Genomic DNA, 13493 nt, shown 5'->3' with positions numbered 1-13493 from the left:
TAAATTTTGACTCATCCAAAAGAAACTTGCATAATTATAATATTTTGTCTCAATGTTTGTTTGTTTGTTTTTTTTTACGTGTAATCATTTGTGGTTTGGTACCAAAAAATAAATGATTATCCGAACCGCGATTTCAATTATTACCAAAATAATCATGATGAATATTTTCTTCATAATCGAGCAGGACTGACAGAAACAGAAGTGTTGCGTTTATATTTTTGTTGTGTACTTATATCAAGTAATCATCTCATTTTCCTGATAATATAAGAGAGTCATTAGAAAAAAAAATAAAAAATACTCTGGATGAAGTTTTCAAAAAGGAGGGAGATGAGATTGGTGGAAAAGATCGGTTCATTTTTAAAGGATCGGCCAATTACCGATCTCCCAGAATTATGGAAATTGGGGCCGGTAAATCGGCCGGCCAATCGATCGGTGCACCTCTACTAGTAATACTACTATTACTAGTACTGTGTATACGATTTTAACTCTGTGAAGCGCTTTGTGACCTTATTTCTGTGAAAGGCACTATACAAATGAAGGTTGGTTACTTACTTACTACTACTGTACTAGTAATTACTACTACTACTAGTAATAGTAATGAATAGTTACTTACTTTGTAATTGTCACATAATTTATCTTTCAATTTCCTTCATTAGCATTCAGCTTTCAGCATTCCCACGCAATTTCTGCAGAAATTGCACTTAGTCTCGTTGGCAAGTACATTTCGTGTAGTGTGATTTGGTGCCCTCTTGTGGAATGTATTACAAGGCATAATACCTGTGCTGGTGATGCTGTCCTGGTTGAGGTCGCTGAGGCGCGAGTCGTCATCGGCGGCGGCCACGTTGTCGTCGCCGGACGTCCATCCGAAGAGCGTGGCCTCGGAGATGGCGAACTGCTGCATGATGCCGGCGGCGAAGCGCGCCTCCTTCTCGCCGTCGCTCAGGTCGCTGTAGGCGTCGTTCTCCAGCCGCCGCTCCTTCTCCCGCTGCGGGTCGCCGCGCCCGGCGCCGCCCGCCGGCCCCGCCGAGGGCCTGCCCCAGCTCTGCCACTCGATCATGTGGGCCACGCGGCCCTGCGCCATGGCCGTCGGCTTGGTCACTTTGTCCTTCATGGAGCGCGACACGCCTGCAGGTCAGCACGTACGCATGCAGGGACACAAAAAAAAAAAAAAAAAAAAAAAAAATGTCAAAATTGCAGTTGAATGCTGACAAAATGAAATGAATTGAATGTGAGAATGGAGAAATGTACGAGGAAGGAAAAATTGAAAGGAAGACAAAAAAAATGAATGAATGAATCAGTGAATTTTTGGGGTTCCGCACCCCCCCCGTAAAAGAATAAGTTTTTTTTCCTCTGGCAGACACCACAAATACCAAACGCAAGCACGAGAGCGCCACCAACGGACATGACGGCACACGGCACCACAAGCCAGATGCCGCAAGAAGCGGGACCAGCGGGACCGCGAGATGACCCGATGCGCCGGTGAGTCGCTCCACTTGCGGTTCTTTCTTATGGAGGGCCAAAACTGCCAAAATTCAAAAGAAATAAATTGCTAAATGAATAAATAAATGACTAAAAGTGAATAGAAAAATGGATATAAAAAAATAGAATTCGAAAATTCTATCTAAAAAAATAAATAAATCTAAATGGAAATAAAAGTAGCAACAATAAATAAATAAATAAATAATATATATATATATATATATATATATATATATATATATTTATTTATTCATTTATTTAGTTTTAATGTTGGCAGTTTTGGGCCGTGCTGCCAAGTGGAAACGTGATTCAAATGAAGGGGGGTCGGTCCTACGCGTGTCTTGGGTCCATTGCAGGCTGCCTGTCATTGCTTGAGTGAGCAGCTCGGTGAATAAAAATTACAAATAAATAAATGACTGAATAAGTAAATACATAAATAAATGATTAAATAAATAAATAAATAAATGACTAAATAAATAAAAACATAAATAAATGGAAAAAAAATTGAAAATTAAAACGGATCTAAAAAAAATATAATTAAAAAATTAAATACAAATGTATTTATTTATGTATATGGATGTATATATATAAATTTTTTTTTGCTGTTTTTGTTACCATTTATATGTATTTTTTTGGATATAATTTTCGAATTATATATTTTTTTATATCCCTTTTTATTTTCACTTTGTCTATTTATTTATTTTAAATGTTGTCAGTTTTGGTCCTCCATACTTTCGCGGGTTCAAAGGATGCAAAACACTTGCTTTGATTTGATTGGGCCGTCAATGATGATGATGTCATTGACGGCAGCCAATGGAGGAATGGAGAGCGCGTGTGTGTGTGTTGATTTTTTTGGAGGGTGTACCTACAGGGGCGGGCCGTGTTGTCTCTTAGCTCCACCTCCTCCCTCTTTTTGCACCTCTGTCAAGTTTTCAAAATGGAGGAGTGCAGCGGGGGGGGGGGGGGGGGGGGGTCGATTGACATTAGGTGTTACCGGCACAGACACACACCTGACACACCTGTCAGAGACGACTTAGCCAGGGCGCCGATGCCGTACGAGTTGGCCGACTTCCTCTTGAGGCGCGGCAGGATGGACGTGGTGTCCTCCATCGACAGCTGAACAAACAACAACAACAGCAACACCACAAATCAAAACAGTGTGAAGGCAAAAGCAGACCAAAACTAGCTAGCATGCTAATGCTAACAAAACGAGCTCGGGAGAGACAGATTATCGGTGCCGATTTTGACAACTATCGGCCTTTTATTTTATTTTTTTAAAGCCAATCAAGCTGGTGATATCTCACTGAGCGGTGAATGCTTGCGAATGTCCCACATTTAGCATTTTCAGCAGAATTTGCAAGATGTTCACAGACGGTTTTTAATTGTTGCAAAGACATTTTGATCATATTCAGGCAATTTTTCACTGTCTGCGAACATCTTTTGAACGCGAGCAAACAGAAAGCGCTCGCAGGAGGAGGAGGAGAAAGGAGGTGAAGACGCTCTCGCGAGGAGACTCACATTGATTCCTTCCCAGGAAAATTCGGCACGGCCGTGCTGGCGAGGAGGAGGAGCATGAGGAGGAGGAGGAGGCACGGGAAGCGAGGAAGGAAAAGAGGAGACATATGAAGGACATGCAAACTTCGGCACTAAACAGACACAGACAACTTTTTTTTTTTTTTTTTTTTTTTTTAATACCTGATCTCCATCTTTCCGTACCGGCACCGCATCGGCTGCTGCGCACGCAAAAAAACAAACAAGAATGACATCATCACCTTCAACTGTCACCTGCACGCACGCACGCACGCACGCTCGCTCATGGCGAACTCAACGAGGAATTTTCGTTATTTTCGTCGCGGAATGTTTTTTTTTTTCCCAGACAAAAATGAAATGAAAACTAAAATGGAAGCCATTCGTTGAAAAGATAATGATAACTAAAATGGACTGATAGTTTTGTCAATGACTCAAATGAAAATGAAAACAAGACAGTGACGAAAATTTGTACGATTGCAATGAAGAAATGCTGAAAGCATTAAACCGAAGTTTGTTCGCCCGAAGACGAACGTCCATTTCCCCGCTGCGCTTACGAGGCGCTCCCCCTAGTGGCCCGCCGAGCTATTGCCGTTCTAGTGGCTGTATATGAACTACAAATATGGCGATACTTGCTCCAGACAGGACAGGAAGTAAAGAAAGGAGGCAAGATGCGAGAGTTGACCCACATTTTTTTTTTTTTCCTGTCCCGTTTTCCCTCCTCCTCGAGTCGACCTCCGTCTTGTTCTATTTTTAGCGCCAGCCGGTCGCCGTCGCCCGGAAGTCGGCGGACGTTTTCCTCCGGGAAGCGGGAATTCTGTCCCGTGCGTCAGTGGGGGTGGGGCAGGGCTCCGGAGCCTCATGACGTCGGCCCTCCTGCGTCCTCCACCGAGGCGGGGAGGAAGACGATGAGGAAGATGACGGACGGCCTTGTTTACTTGCAAGAAGAAGCAAAAAGAGGAAGTGGGAGGACGGACGGACGGACGGACGGACGGCTGGACGCCTCTTCAGGACGAAAATGGGAGCAAAACCTCCGAGGAATCAAACGGCCCCGAAATGCTGCCCCGCCTCTTCAAAAGCTCAATGTCACCACAAGGTCACACGTCAGACAAAGATGACATCATGATGACATGAGAGCGACGGCAACCGTGATGATGTCAAAATGTGATGATGATGATGGTGACAGCACCAATTATGACAAAGCCAACAAAACATTGTTGTCATGACGATAATGACCATGATGAAGATTGTGATGATGATGATGATGTTGACGATAAGGAAGATGGCGGTGATGATGATGATAAGGACCGCGATGATGATGATGATCACAATGAAGAGGACGTTGATGGTGATGATGATCACTGATGATGACGATGATCACAAAGATGATGGTTATGACGACAGCGATGAAGACAACACGATGATGACGACAAAAAACGATGCTGATGGCGACGATTGCGATGAAGAGGACAAAGTTGATGGTGATGATGATGATGATGATGACGACTGATGATGATGATGGTGACATTGACCATGATGATTATTATGACGACAGCGATGAAGACAACACGATGATGACGACGATGACGACGACAAAAAAAACGATGCTGATGATGATGACGAACACGATGATGAGGACAATGTTGATGATGACGATGTCGATGATGATGGTGACCATCTTTATGATTATGACGACTGCGATGAAGACGGACCACAACAAAAGCTCCACTGGAACCTGCACACCTTGTGATGATGTCACAGAACCATGTGACGTCTCACTTGCCTTATATGGACACGGCCAAATTTTAGCAGTTTCTGCCCTTTTTTGTTTTGTTTTCACAAGCACGTGATGACATCACTTGACATTATAAGGACATGAAGGCATTTGCAGTCGCTTAAAGGTCACATTAGCCACACAATCGCACCTGAACTCACCACGGTTGCTCCCAAACACACAAGTGTGTGTGTGTTTCCTCCTCGTGTTGCGTTCAGGCTCACACCTGAGTTTACACGCACCCCCGTTCTGACTCATCCTCGACTTGTGTGTGCGTGCGCGCGTCTCCACTTGATGACGTGTCAGCGTGACGCATGTCGAGACACGCGGGAAGGTGAGGAGTTGCGAGGGGGGAGGGGGGGGGGGTGTGCAATGACCTTAGGTTGCATGTCAAGGCGAGGGGGGGTGGTTGGGGGCGGGGGTCTCCCTCGCGCACGCGCACGTCGCTCCACGCCTGTCTACTCGCGCACGCACACGTATGGTGAAGAGACGCGAAACGGAGCGCGAAGTGTCATCACGTGACGTGTGTGCGTCCTCTCACGCGCACGCCACGCGCATGCATGCCACACGCACGCGCGACGTCGTCACGGCGGCACATGCCGGTTCCGGCGCGTCCGGTTCTCTTACTGATAGTTCTGGATCCGATGCAGCCCATTTTTTTTTTTTTTTTTTTTTTTGCGCTTAGCGAGGCGCGCACGGCGTGGCGGGAATCGCGTCCATCTTCCTCCTCCTCCTCCTCCTCCTCGCCGCTCCTCTTCCTCTCCCTCTTCTTCCTTCTCCTCCGCCGTGCGTGCGTGCGTGCGTGCGTGCGCGCACAGCGCGTCCACCACGCCCTCGCTGTGTCGTCACGAGCGCGCGCCTGTGCGCATGCGCGACGGTACAAATGACCCCCCCCCATTTACCCCGTCATAACAAAGACCAACGCGATGAGATTTCGTTGCAAAGTGGAGGAAAAATGCCGAAAGTTGATCGCGCTTGTGTGACGTCATCAAGCCGAGGGCTGGTAACCATGACAACAACTTGTGGTGGGAAGAAAATTCTTTTCGATGAACTTTGAAATGATGGTGATCGACCTTTGAGTGCAGGACTTTTTATTTTTCATTTGAGGCCGCGCGGTGCACTAGTGGTTTGCACGCCTGGCTCGCAGTTTTTGGGCTTTGGTGTTCAAGTCTGCAATGGTCCAAAAGTGGTGCTTTGCTGCCATATCGTGGCTTCCGATTATTATGGAACTACTTCATTTCAACAAAAGTGGGGCTTTATATGACATTGATTGGTGACCAATCCTTTCTGTGCTCAGCGATAAATCCCATCTTTTTTTTTTTTTTTTTTAACGATACGATATGCAATACCAGGCTCACAATACCGCGATTATCGATACGTTGCTCACGTAATAAATCCCCGATAATCAACGATAAATCTAATAATAAAATAATCATAATAATAATAATAATCTAAATAAATAATACTGAATAATAAAATAAATAAATATCAATAAATAATTAAAAAAAATAAATTTAAAAAGTAATACAATTTAAAAAATAATAAATCAGAATATAATTAAATATAAATACATATAATATAAATACACAATATAAGATAGAAATATATATAATACAGAAAAATATAAATAAAAAATTATACAAAATAAAAATAAAATAAAATCTGAATAATAATAAAATTAAGCTCATGAGTCGTCTTCTTCGCCTGAAGACTTGCGTCCATTTCCCTGCCACTCTTATGAGGTGCTCCCCCTAGTGGCCCGCCAAGTAATTGCTCCATAAGTCATGAATAATGGCGACGTTATAGTGGCTGAATATTAACTACAAATATTGCGATACTTGCGTAGGCGTATCGATAATCCATCGGGAGACAAAGTATCACGATTTATCGCGGTATCGATATATCGTCACACTCCTCGTCCTGAGATTGCATGGCGACCATTCTTTTTTTCTTTTTTTCTTTTTTTATCTACGTGTTTGGTTATTGACTGGCGACCAGTCCAAATTTGCTCACTCTCACATTGCGTCCAGTGACTTTTTTTCTGGCGACCAGTCCGGGTTGCTCTCCATCCTTCTGACCTGTCGGATGAATGCGTGCGTGCTTGCGGTGCGCTTGCCCGGCCTCTAGTGGGTGCCGCGGCTCAAGTCGAAGTGGAAGGATGACTCACGGCGAGACGGCGAGGATGAGGAGGCAGGAGGGAGAAACCATTCCGCATACAAAGACAAACACAAACTATTTATAGACGTGTGTGTGCGTGTGTGTGTGCGCAGCTGCTCGAGTGCGTCAGAGGACAAAGATGATGGCGGGAAACACCCAGCCAGTGTCAAGAAACAATTTAATCGTATCGCATCACTTAGACGACAGGAAAAGAAGACGACTTGGCACATTTCACACACAAACAAACAAACAAAAAAAAAAAAACAAAAAAAAAAAAAAAGAGGTCAAGCGTGCTTGCTTCAATTTGTTGATCGGCCAAAAGTTGACTTTCGACACCACATGTAATAAAAGCAAAACACCCAAAATGTGCAGCTAACCCCAAAAAATGCTAACATGGAATTGAAAACGCCGTCGACCTGCTAACAAAAATTAACATCGCTGTTATTAATGGAAACCCTCCAGACGACTGCGACAAACCGAACAGCTGACGAGTGTTAAATTTGTTAAGGAAAGTTACACAAATATAATTTGGTCAACATACATTTTTCAGCGTACTCAAACTAGACTGGATTAAAACCCACATTAATAAACAATAACCGGGACTAAAGCAGTATGCATATTTGTCCAAATATTTTCGGATTAAAAAAAAAAATAAAATCTTGTCTGCTAATCTGTGACACTCTCATGTGACACACAGTGACACGCCCCCTTTCAAAACTGCAGCTAGCAAAGTGCAACATGCACAAACGATTCACGGTGAAAAGAAAAATATACTTATAATTTCACATTAATCCATTGTTTTTAATCAAAGAGATGAGAGAAAATTTTATGTGAAATAGTTTAAAAAAATATATAGTGGTAAAATGATTGTGCTGACTAAAACTAGATGACTATTTTTGTTTTATTTCTATTTTATTATTATTATTATTATTATTATTATTGTATTTATTTAGTTTTGACACTTTTTGTTGACTAAAACTAGATGAATAAAATTGTGTTTTTCTTGGACTAAAATAAAGACTCCATTGCTAAATTTATAGTCGACGACAAATGGACTAAATAAAAACAGATGAAGGTTGACTAACTATGATAAAAAATTGACAAACGTGACTGAAACTGGACTAAAACTGAGACTAAATTTTAAAATGGTGAATAAAATTGACACTGCATCTGACAAAACACGCATTTATTCACTCTGCAACATGCAAACGACTATGACTAGAGATTTGTTGGGGACCTTCTCTGCCTCTTCTTCTTCCTTTGAGTTACGCTGCAGGTCTTCAAGTTTTTTTTGTTTGTTTTTTTTTTTGTTTTTTTTTAAACTATGGTTACAAAATTGGGTTTTAAAGTAATTTGGGTTTGAATGAAGGTTCAGGTTGGTTTCAAATGAAGGTTTGACTTTACAAGTATTGTCCTGTATGTTAACAGTTACAAAATTCAGGAAAAAATAAAAAAAAAACTTTTAGAATATAATACCTTGGCCTTGAAAGTAGTACAGGTCTCAAATGAGAGCTAGACTCAAATCTTATGAGAATACTCTTTATCAAAATAAATCTAAAACATGATAGTAAAAAAAAAAACAGACATTTGGAGATCAAATGTAAGAAATGCAAACAAAAAAAAAAGTAGGCATGTTTCTATGCAATATCACACCTGAGACAGCAGGTGGCAGCAGAGTAAAACTGTTAACGAGAAATATTACCAAAAAAAAAAAACAAAATCAGTGAAGAAGATATTTTGGTCACGTGATTAAAATACTACTTCTTGACACAATTACATTATTAATTTTTTTTTTTTTTGTGTGTGCGCGTGTCAATTTGAATTTGATTGCGACGATGATGTGCGTTTGCGCATGCGCGCCTTTTCCTCCTCCTATCTGGCGTTTGTCGTCGCCCCCCCACTTACCCTCCCTCCCCCGCGGTCTGTCCCGGACGGGATTATCTCATCGTCGCGCATCCGAGATGTGAGTACAGCATCATTTCAACATTTTGTTTTCATCCATTTTGTTGTTGTTGTTTAATTGCAAATGAAACTCAAACGCTCCAAGTTGACTTACGTGCCTGTTGAACGTGACGTCATCGGTCTCAAAACTGCTGCTCATTTTTTTTTTAATTCAAGATTTTGTTGCTGTAGAAAATGTTCAGACCGCTCACATTTCTTGACGTGTGCTGCTGTGTGAATATTTCTCCTGTATTTGTGCGTCTCTGTCGAAAGTAATGTAATTGTGCTGTAACGGACGGCATTGGGCCTCCACTGTCACGTGATGTGCTCTCCCGCTGGTTACAAAAACAGTCAAGCGTCCAATTGGAATACCTTGATTAATATATAAACAAAAACAAATGTAGAGCGTTTTGTTTACTTTTCCTCCCACACACACACACACACACACAGGTCTACTCCGGACTCAGCAGGAACCGCGGGAGCCCCCGACTCTGAGGGGGGCCCTCCGGCCGCGGCCCCCAATCTGACCAGCAACAGGCGGCTGCAGCAGACGCAGGCGCAGGTGGACGAGGTCGGACACGTCTTCGTAGCATGTTAGCATGGCGGAAGCGTATTGCATTCACTTGAAAAAGAAAATCTTTATTTGTGGCTATTTTGGGGGGAGCTTTGGGTTTTTTTTGAGTATTTTTATTTTTTATTTTTCTGTTTTTCTGAATATATTTTTCTGTCAAAAAATATTCTGAGAAACAGAGGGAAAAAATATTCAGAAATACATAAGGAAAAAATACTCAGAAAAACTGAAAAAAAAATATTAAAAAAAAATATTAAAAAAATATTCCAAAAAACAGAAAAAAAAGTATTCAAATTTTTTTTTTCCAAAACACATTAAAAAAAATTCCAAATAACAGAAAAAAATTATTACAAAAAAACTACAAAAAAAAATCAAAAAACAGAAGAAAAAAATATTCAAAATTAAAAAAAAAAAAACAACAGAAAAAATGGTTCCAAAAAACAGTAAAAAAATAAAATAAAAAATAAAAAAAATATATATATATTCCAAACACCAACTTCTGTTTTTCAGAGTTTTTTTTTTTTTTAACCTCTGAACTCCAAGTGACTTGTTGCAGACCACTGACCTGTATATATGACTGGATAGCCCATACATGCTAGTGCAAGCCGTTGAAGTCACAGGGCGGCCATCTTGTTACTCCCATCTCGCAAGCCGAATACTGTACGTTAGGGGTGTGCCAATACATCAATTATTATTATATTCATCGAGGTTTGACGTGACAATTAGATTACGATTCATAAATGTTAAAAAAAATGATTATTTTCCATAATAACGCTGCTAAAAGTAGAGAAATATGTCAAAACACAAAGTATTTTGGTTAAAAGAAGTTTTTTTTCTTCTGTTTTTTGTATTTATTTATTTAAAAAAAAAAGGGGAGGGGGGCTGGGGTTACTCAAAAAAAAACAAAGTTCCCCAAAAAATTAATCAGAAAAACTTGTTTTTTTTTCCAAGTGAATGCAATACGCTTCTGTAGTATATAGATATGGAGATATCATTTTTTATTTTTTTTTGTTATTACAGGTGGTGGACATCATGCGCGTGAACGTGGACAAGGTGCTGGAGCGCGACCAGAAGTTGTCGGAGTTGGACGACCGTGCCGACGCCCTGCAGGCCGGAGCCTCGCAGTTCGAGAGCAGCGCCGCCAAGCTCAAGAACAAGTACTGGTGGAAAAACTGCAAGGTCTGTGGCGCCTGAAAAACTCAAAGAAAATCATAACCTGAATAAAAATAACAGACAGGGCAACAACGTGGCGTTCTAAAGATGCTACTTCTGGCTGCTCAAATTGAACTTAAAAAAAAAAAAAAAAAAAAAAAAAAAAAAAGTCCATCCTCTTCACTGAGATGTGCACTCGTGGCCAACAACGAGGCGCTCTAAAGCAGCCACACGATCCAAAGGGAAGATATATTTTAAGGGTGTATAGCTAACTAGCTATTTAGCTAGCGAGCCAGGCCTGGACGTATATTGCAGTCTGTCATTTTGTACTTTTCCTTAAAGATAAAAATAAAATAAATAAAAAATTAAATACAATTTAACTTATTTATTATTATTATTATTAAATTAAAAATAGATTTCTGATACTCTGTCATTTAATTAATATACACCCTGTGCAACTCATTGAAGAAATATATCAAGCAAGTATCTTTTTTTTTTTTTGTGTATTATTATCATCATCTGAATTAAATTTGTTACTTCCAAGGGACACTTGACTCATTGAACAATTTTCAGCAGTGAAAAGTTTATATTTTGTCCAGAATGAATTTGATAACTTCATTATTTTTCATGTACAATTGTAATACCTTTTAAAAAGTCATTTTTCTACTTGCTCGACTGTTGATGACATCACCTGTGCTAATGGCCAATCATCTGTTTTATGGGTTTGGTCAGTAAACTGAGCCATGATTGGTCAGCACAGGTGATGTCATCATCAGTCGACGGCGAATCGAAAAATTACTTTTTAAAGGTATTAATTGTACATGAAAAATAACGAAGTTACCACATTAACTATCGACAAAATATTCACTTTTTACCGCTGAAAATGGCTCAACGTGTCAACAGGGGCAAAAATGTCTTCTTTTACCTCATCTGCCTATGTGGTGGAGGCTCCGCCCCCACCACCTCTGCAGTGTCCAATCGGGACGGGCGCTGGCGGCTCTCACATCGGGCGCTTGAGTGACAGTGAGCAGGAAGACCGACATCTGACTCGGGATTATTGCGAGGATTATAAACGGGCAGCTGTGACGTGATGCAAACACACAACATGCAAATAACACGCGCACACAAAGACACACACACGCGGGTCCTCTCTCGCCCCTTGTTAATCTCGCACGCCCCCTCCTCCGCCTGTCCATCATCGCCTCTCGGATGTGACGTCACAGAGTGTTCTTTTGAGATCAGGAGGACCATATGTCAAATAGTTTCATGATCTAAAAATAGCCACCATCATTCATTTCAATCATATTTGAAGCGTCTTATATGATGAAAGTTTGTTTTTCTTTTTTTTGTTGGTGACCAGATTTTCTGATATGAAAGTGGTTGTGGCGGCCAAAGCAGTAAGAGTATTGCTGTGGTGCCATCTGGTGGCATCTACCAGCAATTGCAAATCTTTCTTTCGAGTGGTCGTGCGGATTTTTTTTCCAATTGCATTTTTACATTTATTTCCAATCGTGCCGTGTTGACGCTCGTTGTGTATTTGTTGCAGATGATGATCATCATGGCGGTGGTGGGCGTTATCTTGTTTGGCGCCATCTTCTGTGAGTCTTTTCGCGTGACTTCCGACACCCATTGATCAGCGTTGGCTGTTGGAGGCGTGGCTCAACGTGGTCCAAAACGTTTGACTCCACCCACCTCTAATCTTTTTGTTTTATTTTTTTGTTGTTGTACTGTTTTACCTTGGTGGCTTTAATGGAGACTTTATTGAGCAACAAACATCACAAAGTACCCAAAACCCATCCAGAATGTGCGCCCTCTGCTGGGAACACGTGGTACTGCACCCATCCTAACTCATTTCTGTGCGAACTTTTTGAAACCTCTTAAATAAACGTAATGTTATAAGAGCGCGTCGTTAAATTTGCAAATTTTGTTAAAAAAATGGTTCTTTCAAACTATTAAAAAAAAAAATCAGTAAAAAAAATAAGACAAATAAAATTCTTTGAAACACTAATTATGCAAGTTCCTTTTGGATGAAAAAAAAGTTATTTTAAAATAAAAAAAAACGGTGTAAATGTATTAATTTAAACAACTCAAAAATTTTTATTAATCTTTTTTTACGGTTATGCTGATTTTGTAATTGCGGAGCATAATAATTGAAATTGTAATTGAATTTCGATTAATTGCACAGCCCTACTTTATCATATTCTGTTCAGAAACCTAAATAAACAAGATGTTTAAGATTACAATGCAACAACAAATGTAAAACATAAAACAATGTACCAAAAAATGTATTTTCAAATGAAATACTGTATGTGTTCATGCAATCGACTTCAAAGATGAGATGCTCAAAGTCACATGACGGCACACGAACGAAACACAGGAAAGTGTTAGTTACTTTTAAAATGAAGCAATTAGCACCTTAAGTCGTTTCATTTTAAAGTCAAGTCATTTGTAAATGAACTGTGTACCTTTTTCAAAGTCATTGAGGCAACACTGAGGTTCCAATTGCGACGTGAGAATGACTAATGACTTGTTGCATTTGTGCACACGCACACGTACACACTCATTTGTGTTTCTGCGTCCTCACAGTGTACTTCTTCTACTGACCGGAACCCTGAGCCCTCCTCGCCGTGCCGCTCACTTGCCCTTCACCGACGTCTTCCTCGCAAACTCCCCCTGCAAAATGGCCGATGGGTAACATTTGGCGAAAGGAGACATGGAAATACTCCAGCTGCAAATTTGTGATGGCAAGAAAATTGTGTTACCTGCGTGACCTCAATGTTTGTGTGCACCTGCCCGAAAGAAACAACACGTTTGTTTGTACGGATGTGATGGAAAATGGACTTTTTCATGTTTGTATGCCTGCCCAAAATTAAACAACCAAGTTCATCTTGA

The 13493-nt window shown here is 40.7% G+C and overlaps 2 protein-coding genes across 6 annotated transcripts in view; one reads left to right on the top strand and one right to left on the bottom strand.

Moving 5' to 3' along the window:
- Positions 1-5582, bottom strand: part of LOC144007044 (uncharacterized) — a 9432-nt gene extending 3850 nt beyond the window's left edge. Inside the window, exons 1-5 of one of the 4 annotated variants that reach the window (XM_077506288.1) lie at positions 5408-5581; positions 3175-3212; positions 2998-3033; positions 2490-2595; positions 778-1125 (exon numbers count right to left, since the gene is read on the bottom strand). In XM_077506288.1, the coding sequence (XP_077362414.1) occupies positions 778-1125; positions 2490-2595; positions 2998-3033; positions 3175-3212; positions 5408-5435 (556 nt within the window). In that variant the 5' untranslated portion in view covers positions 5436-5581. Of the gene's footprint in view, positions 1-777; positions 1126-2489; positions 2596-2997; positions 3034-3174; positions 3213-5407 lie in introns of all 4 variants that reach the window. The other 3 variants (XM_077506289.1, XM_077506290.1, XM_077506291.1) reach the window with 3 other exon arrangements.
- LOC144007047 (vesicle-associated membrane protein 2-like) overlaps positions 1-13493 on the top strand; it is a 22771-nt gene extending 9278 nt beyond the window's left edge. The window contains exons 4-8 of one of the 2 annotated variants that reach the window (XM_077506294.1): positions 769-1131; positions 1358-1479; positions 9329-9449; positions 10470-10628; positions 12148-13175. In XM_077506294.1, coding sequence (XP_077362420.1) covers positions 1403-1479; positions 9329-9449; positions 10470-10628; positions 12148-12234 — 444 coding nt within the window. In that variant the 5' untranslated portion in view covers positions 769-1131; positions 1358-1402 and the 3' untranslated portion in view covers positions 12235-13175. The other variant, XM_077506293.1, reaches the window with a different exon arrangement.

The sequence above is a fragment of the Festucalex cinctus genome, chromosome 19 (assembly GCF_051991245.1).
Source record: "Festucalex cinctus isolate MCC-2025b chromosome 19, RoL_Fcin_1.0, whole genome shotgun sequence".
In the NCBI taxonomy this organism is placed as follows: Eukaryota; Metazoa; Chordata; class Actinopteri; order Syngnathiformes; family Syngnathidae; genus Festucalex; species Festucalex cinctus.
This window is presented reverse-complemented; position numbering and strand designations above follow the sequence as displayed.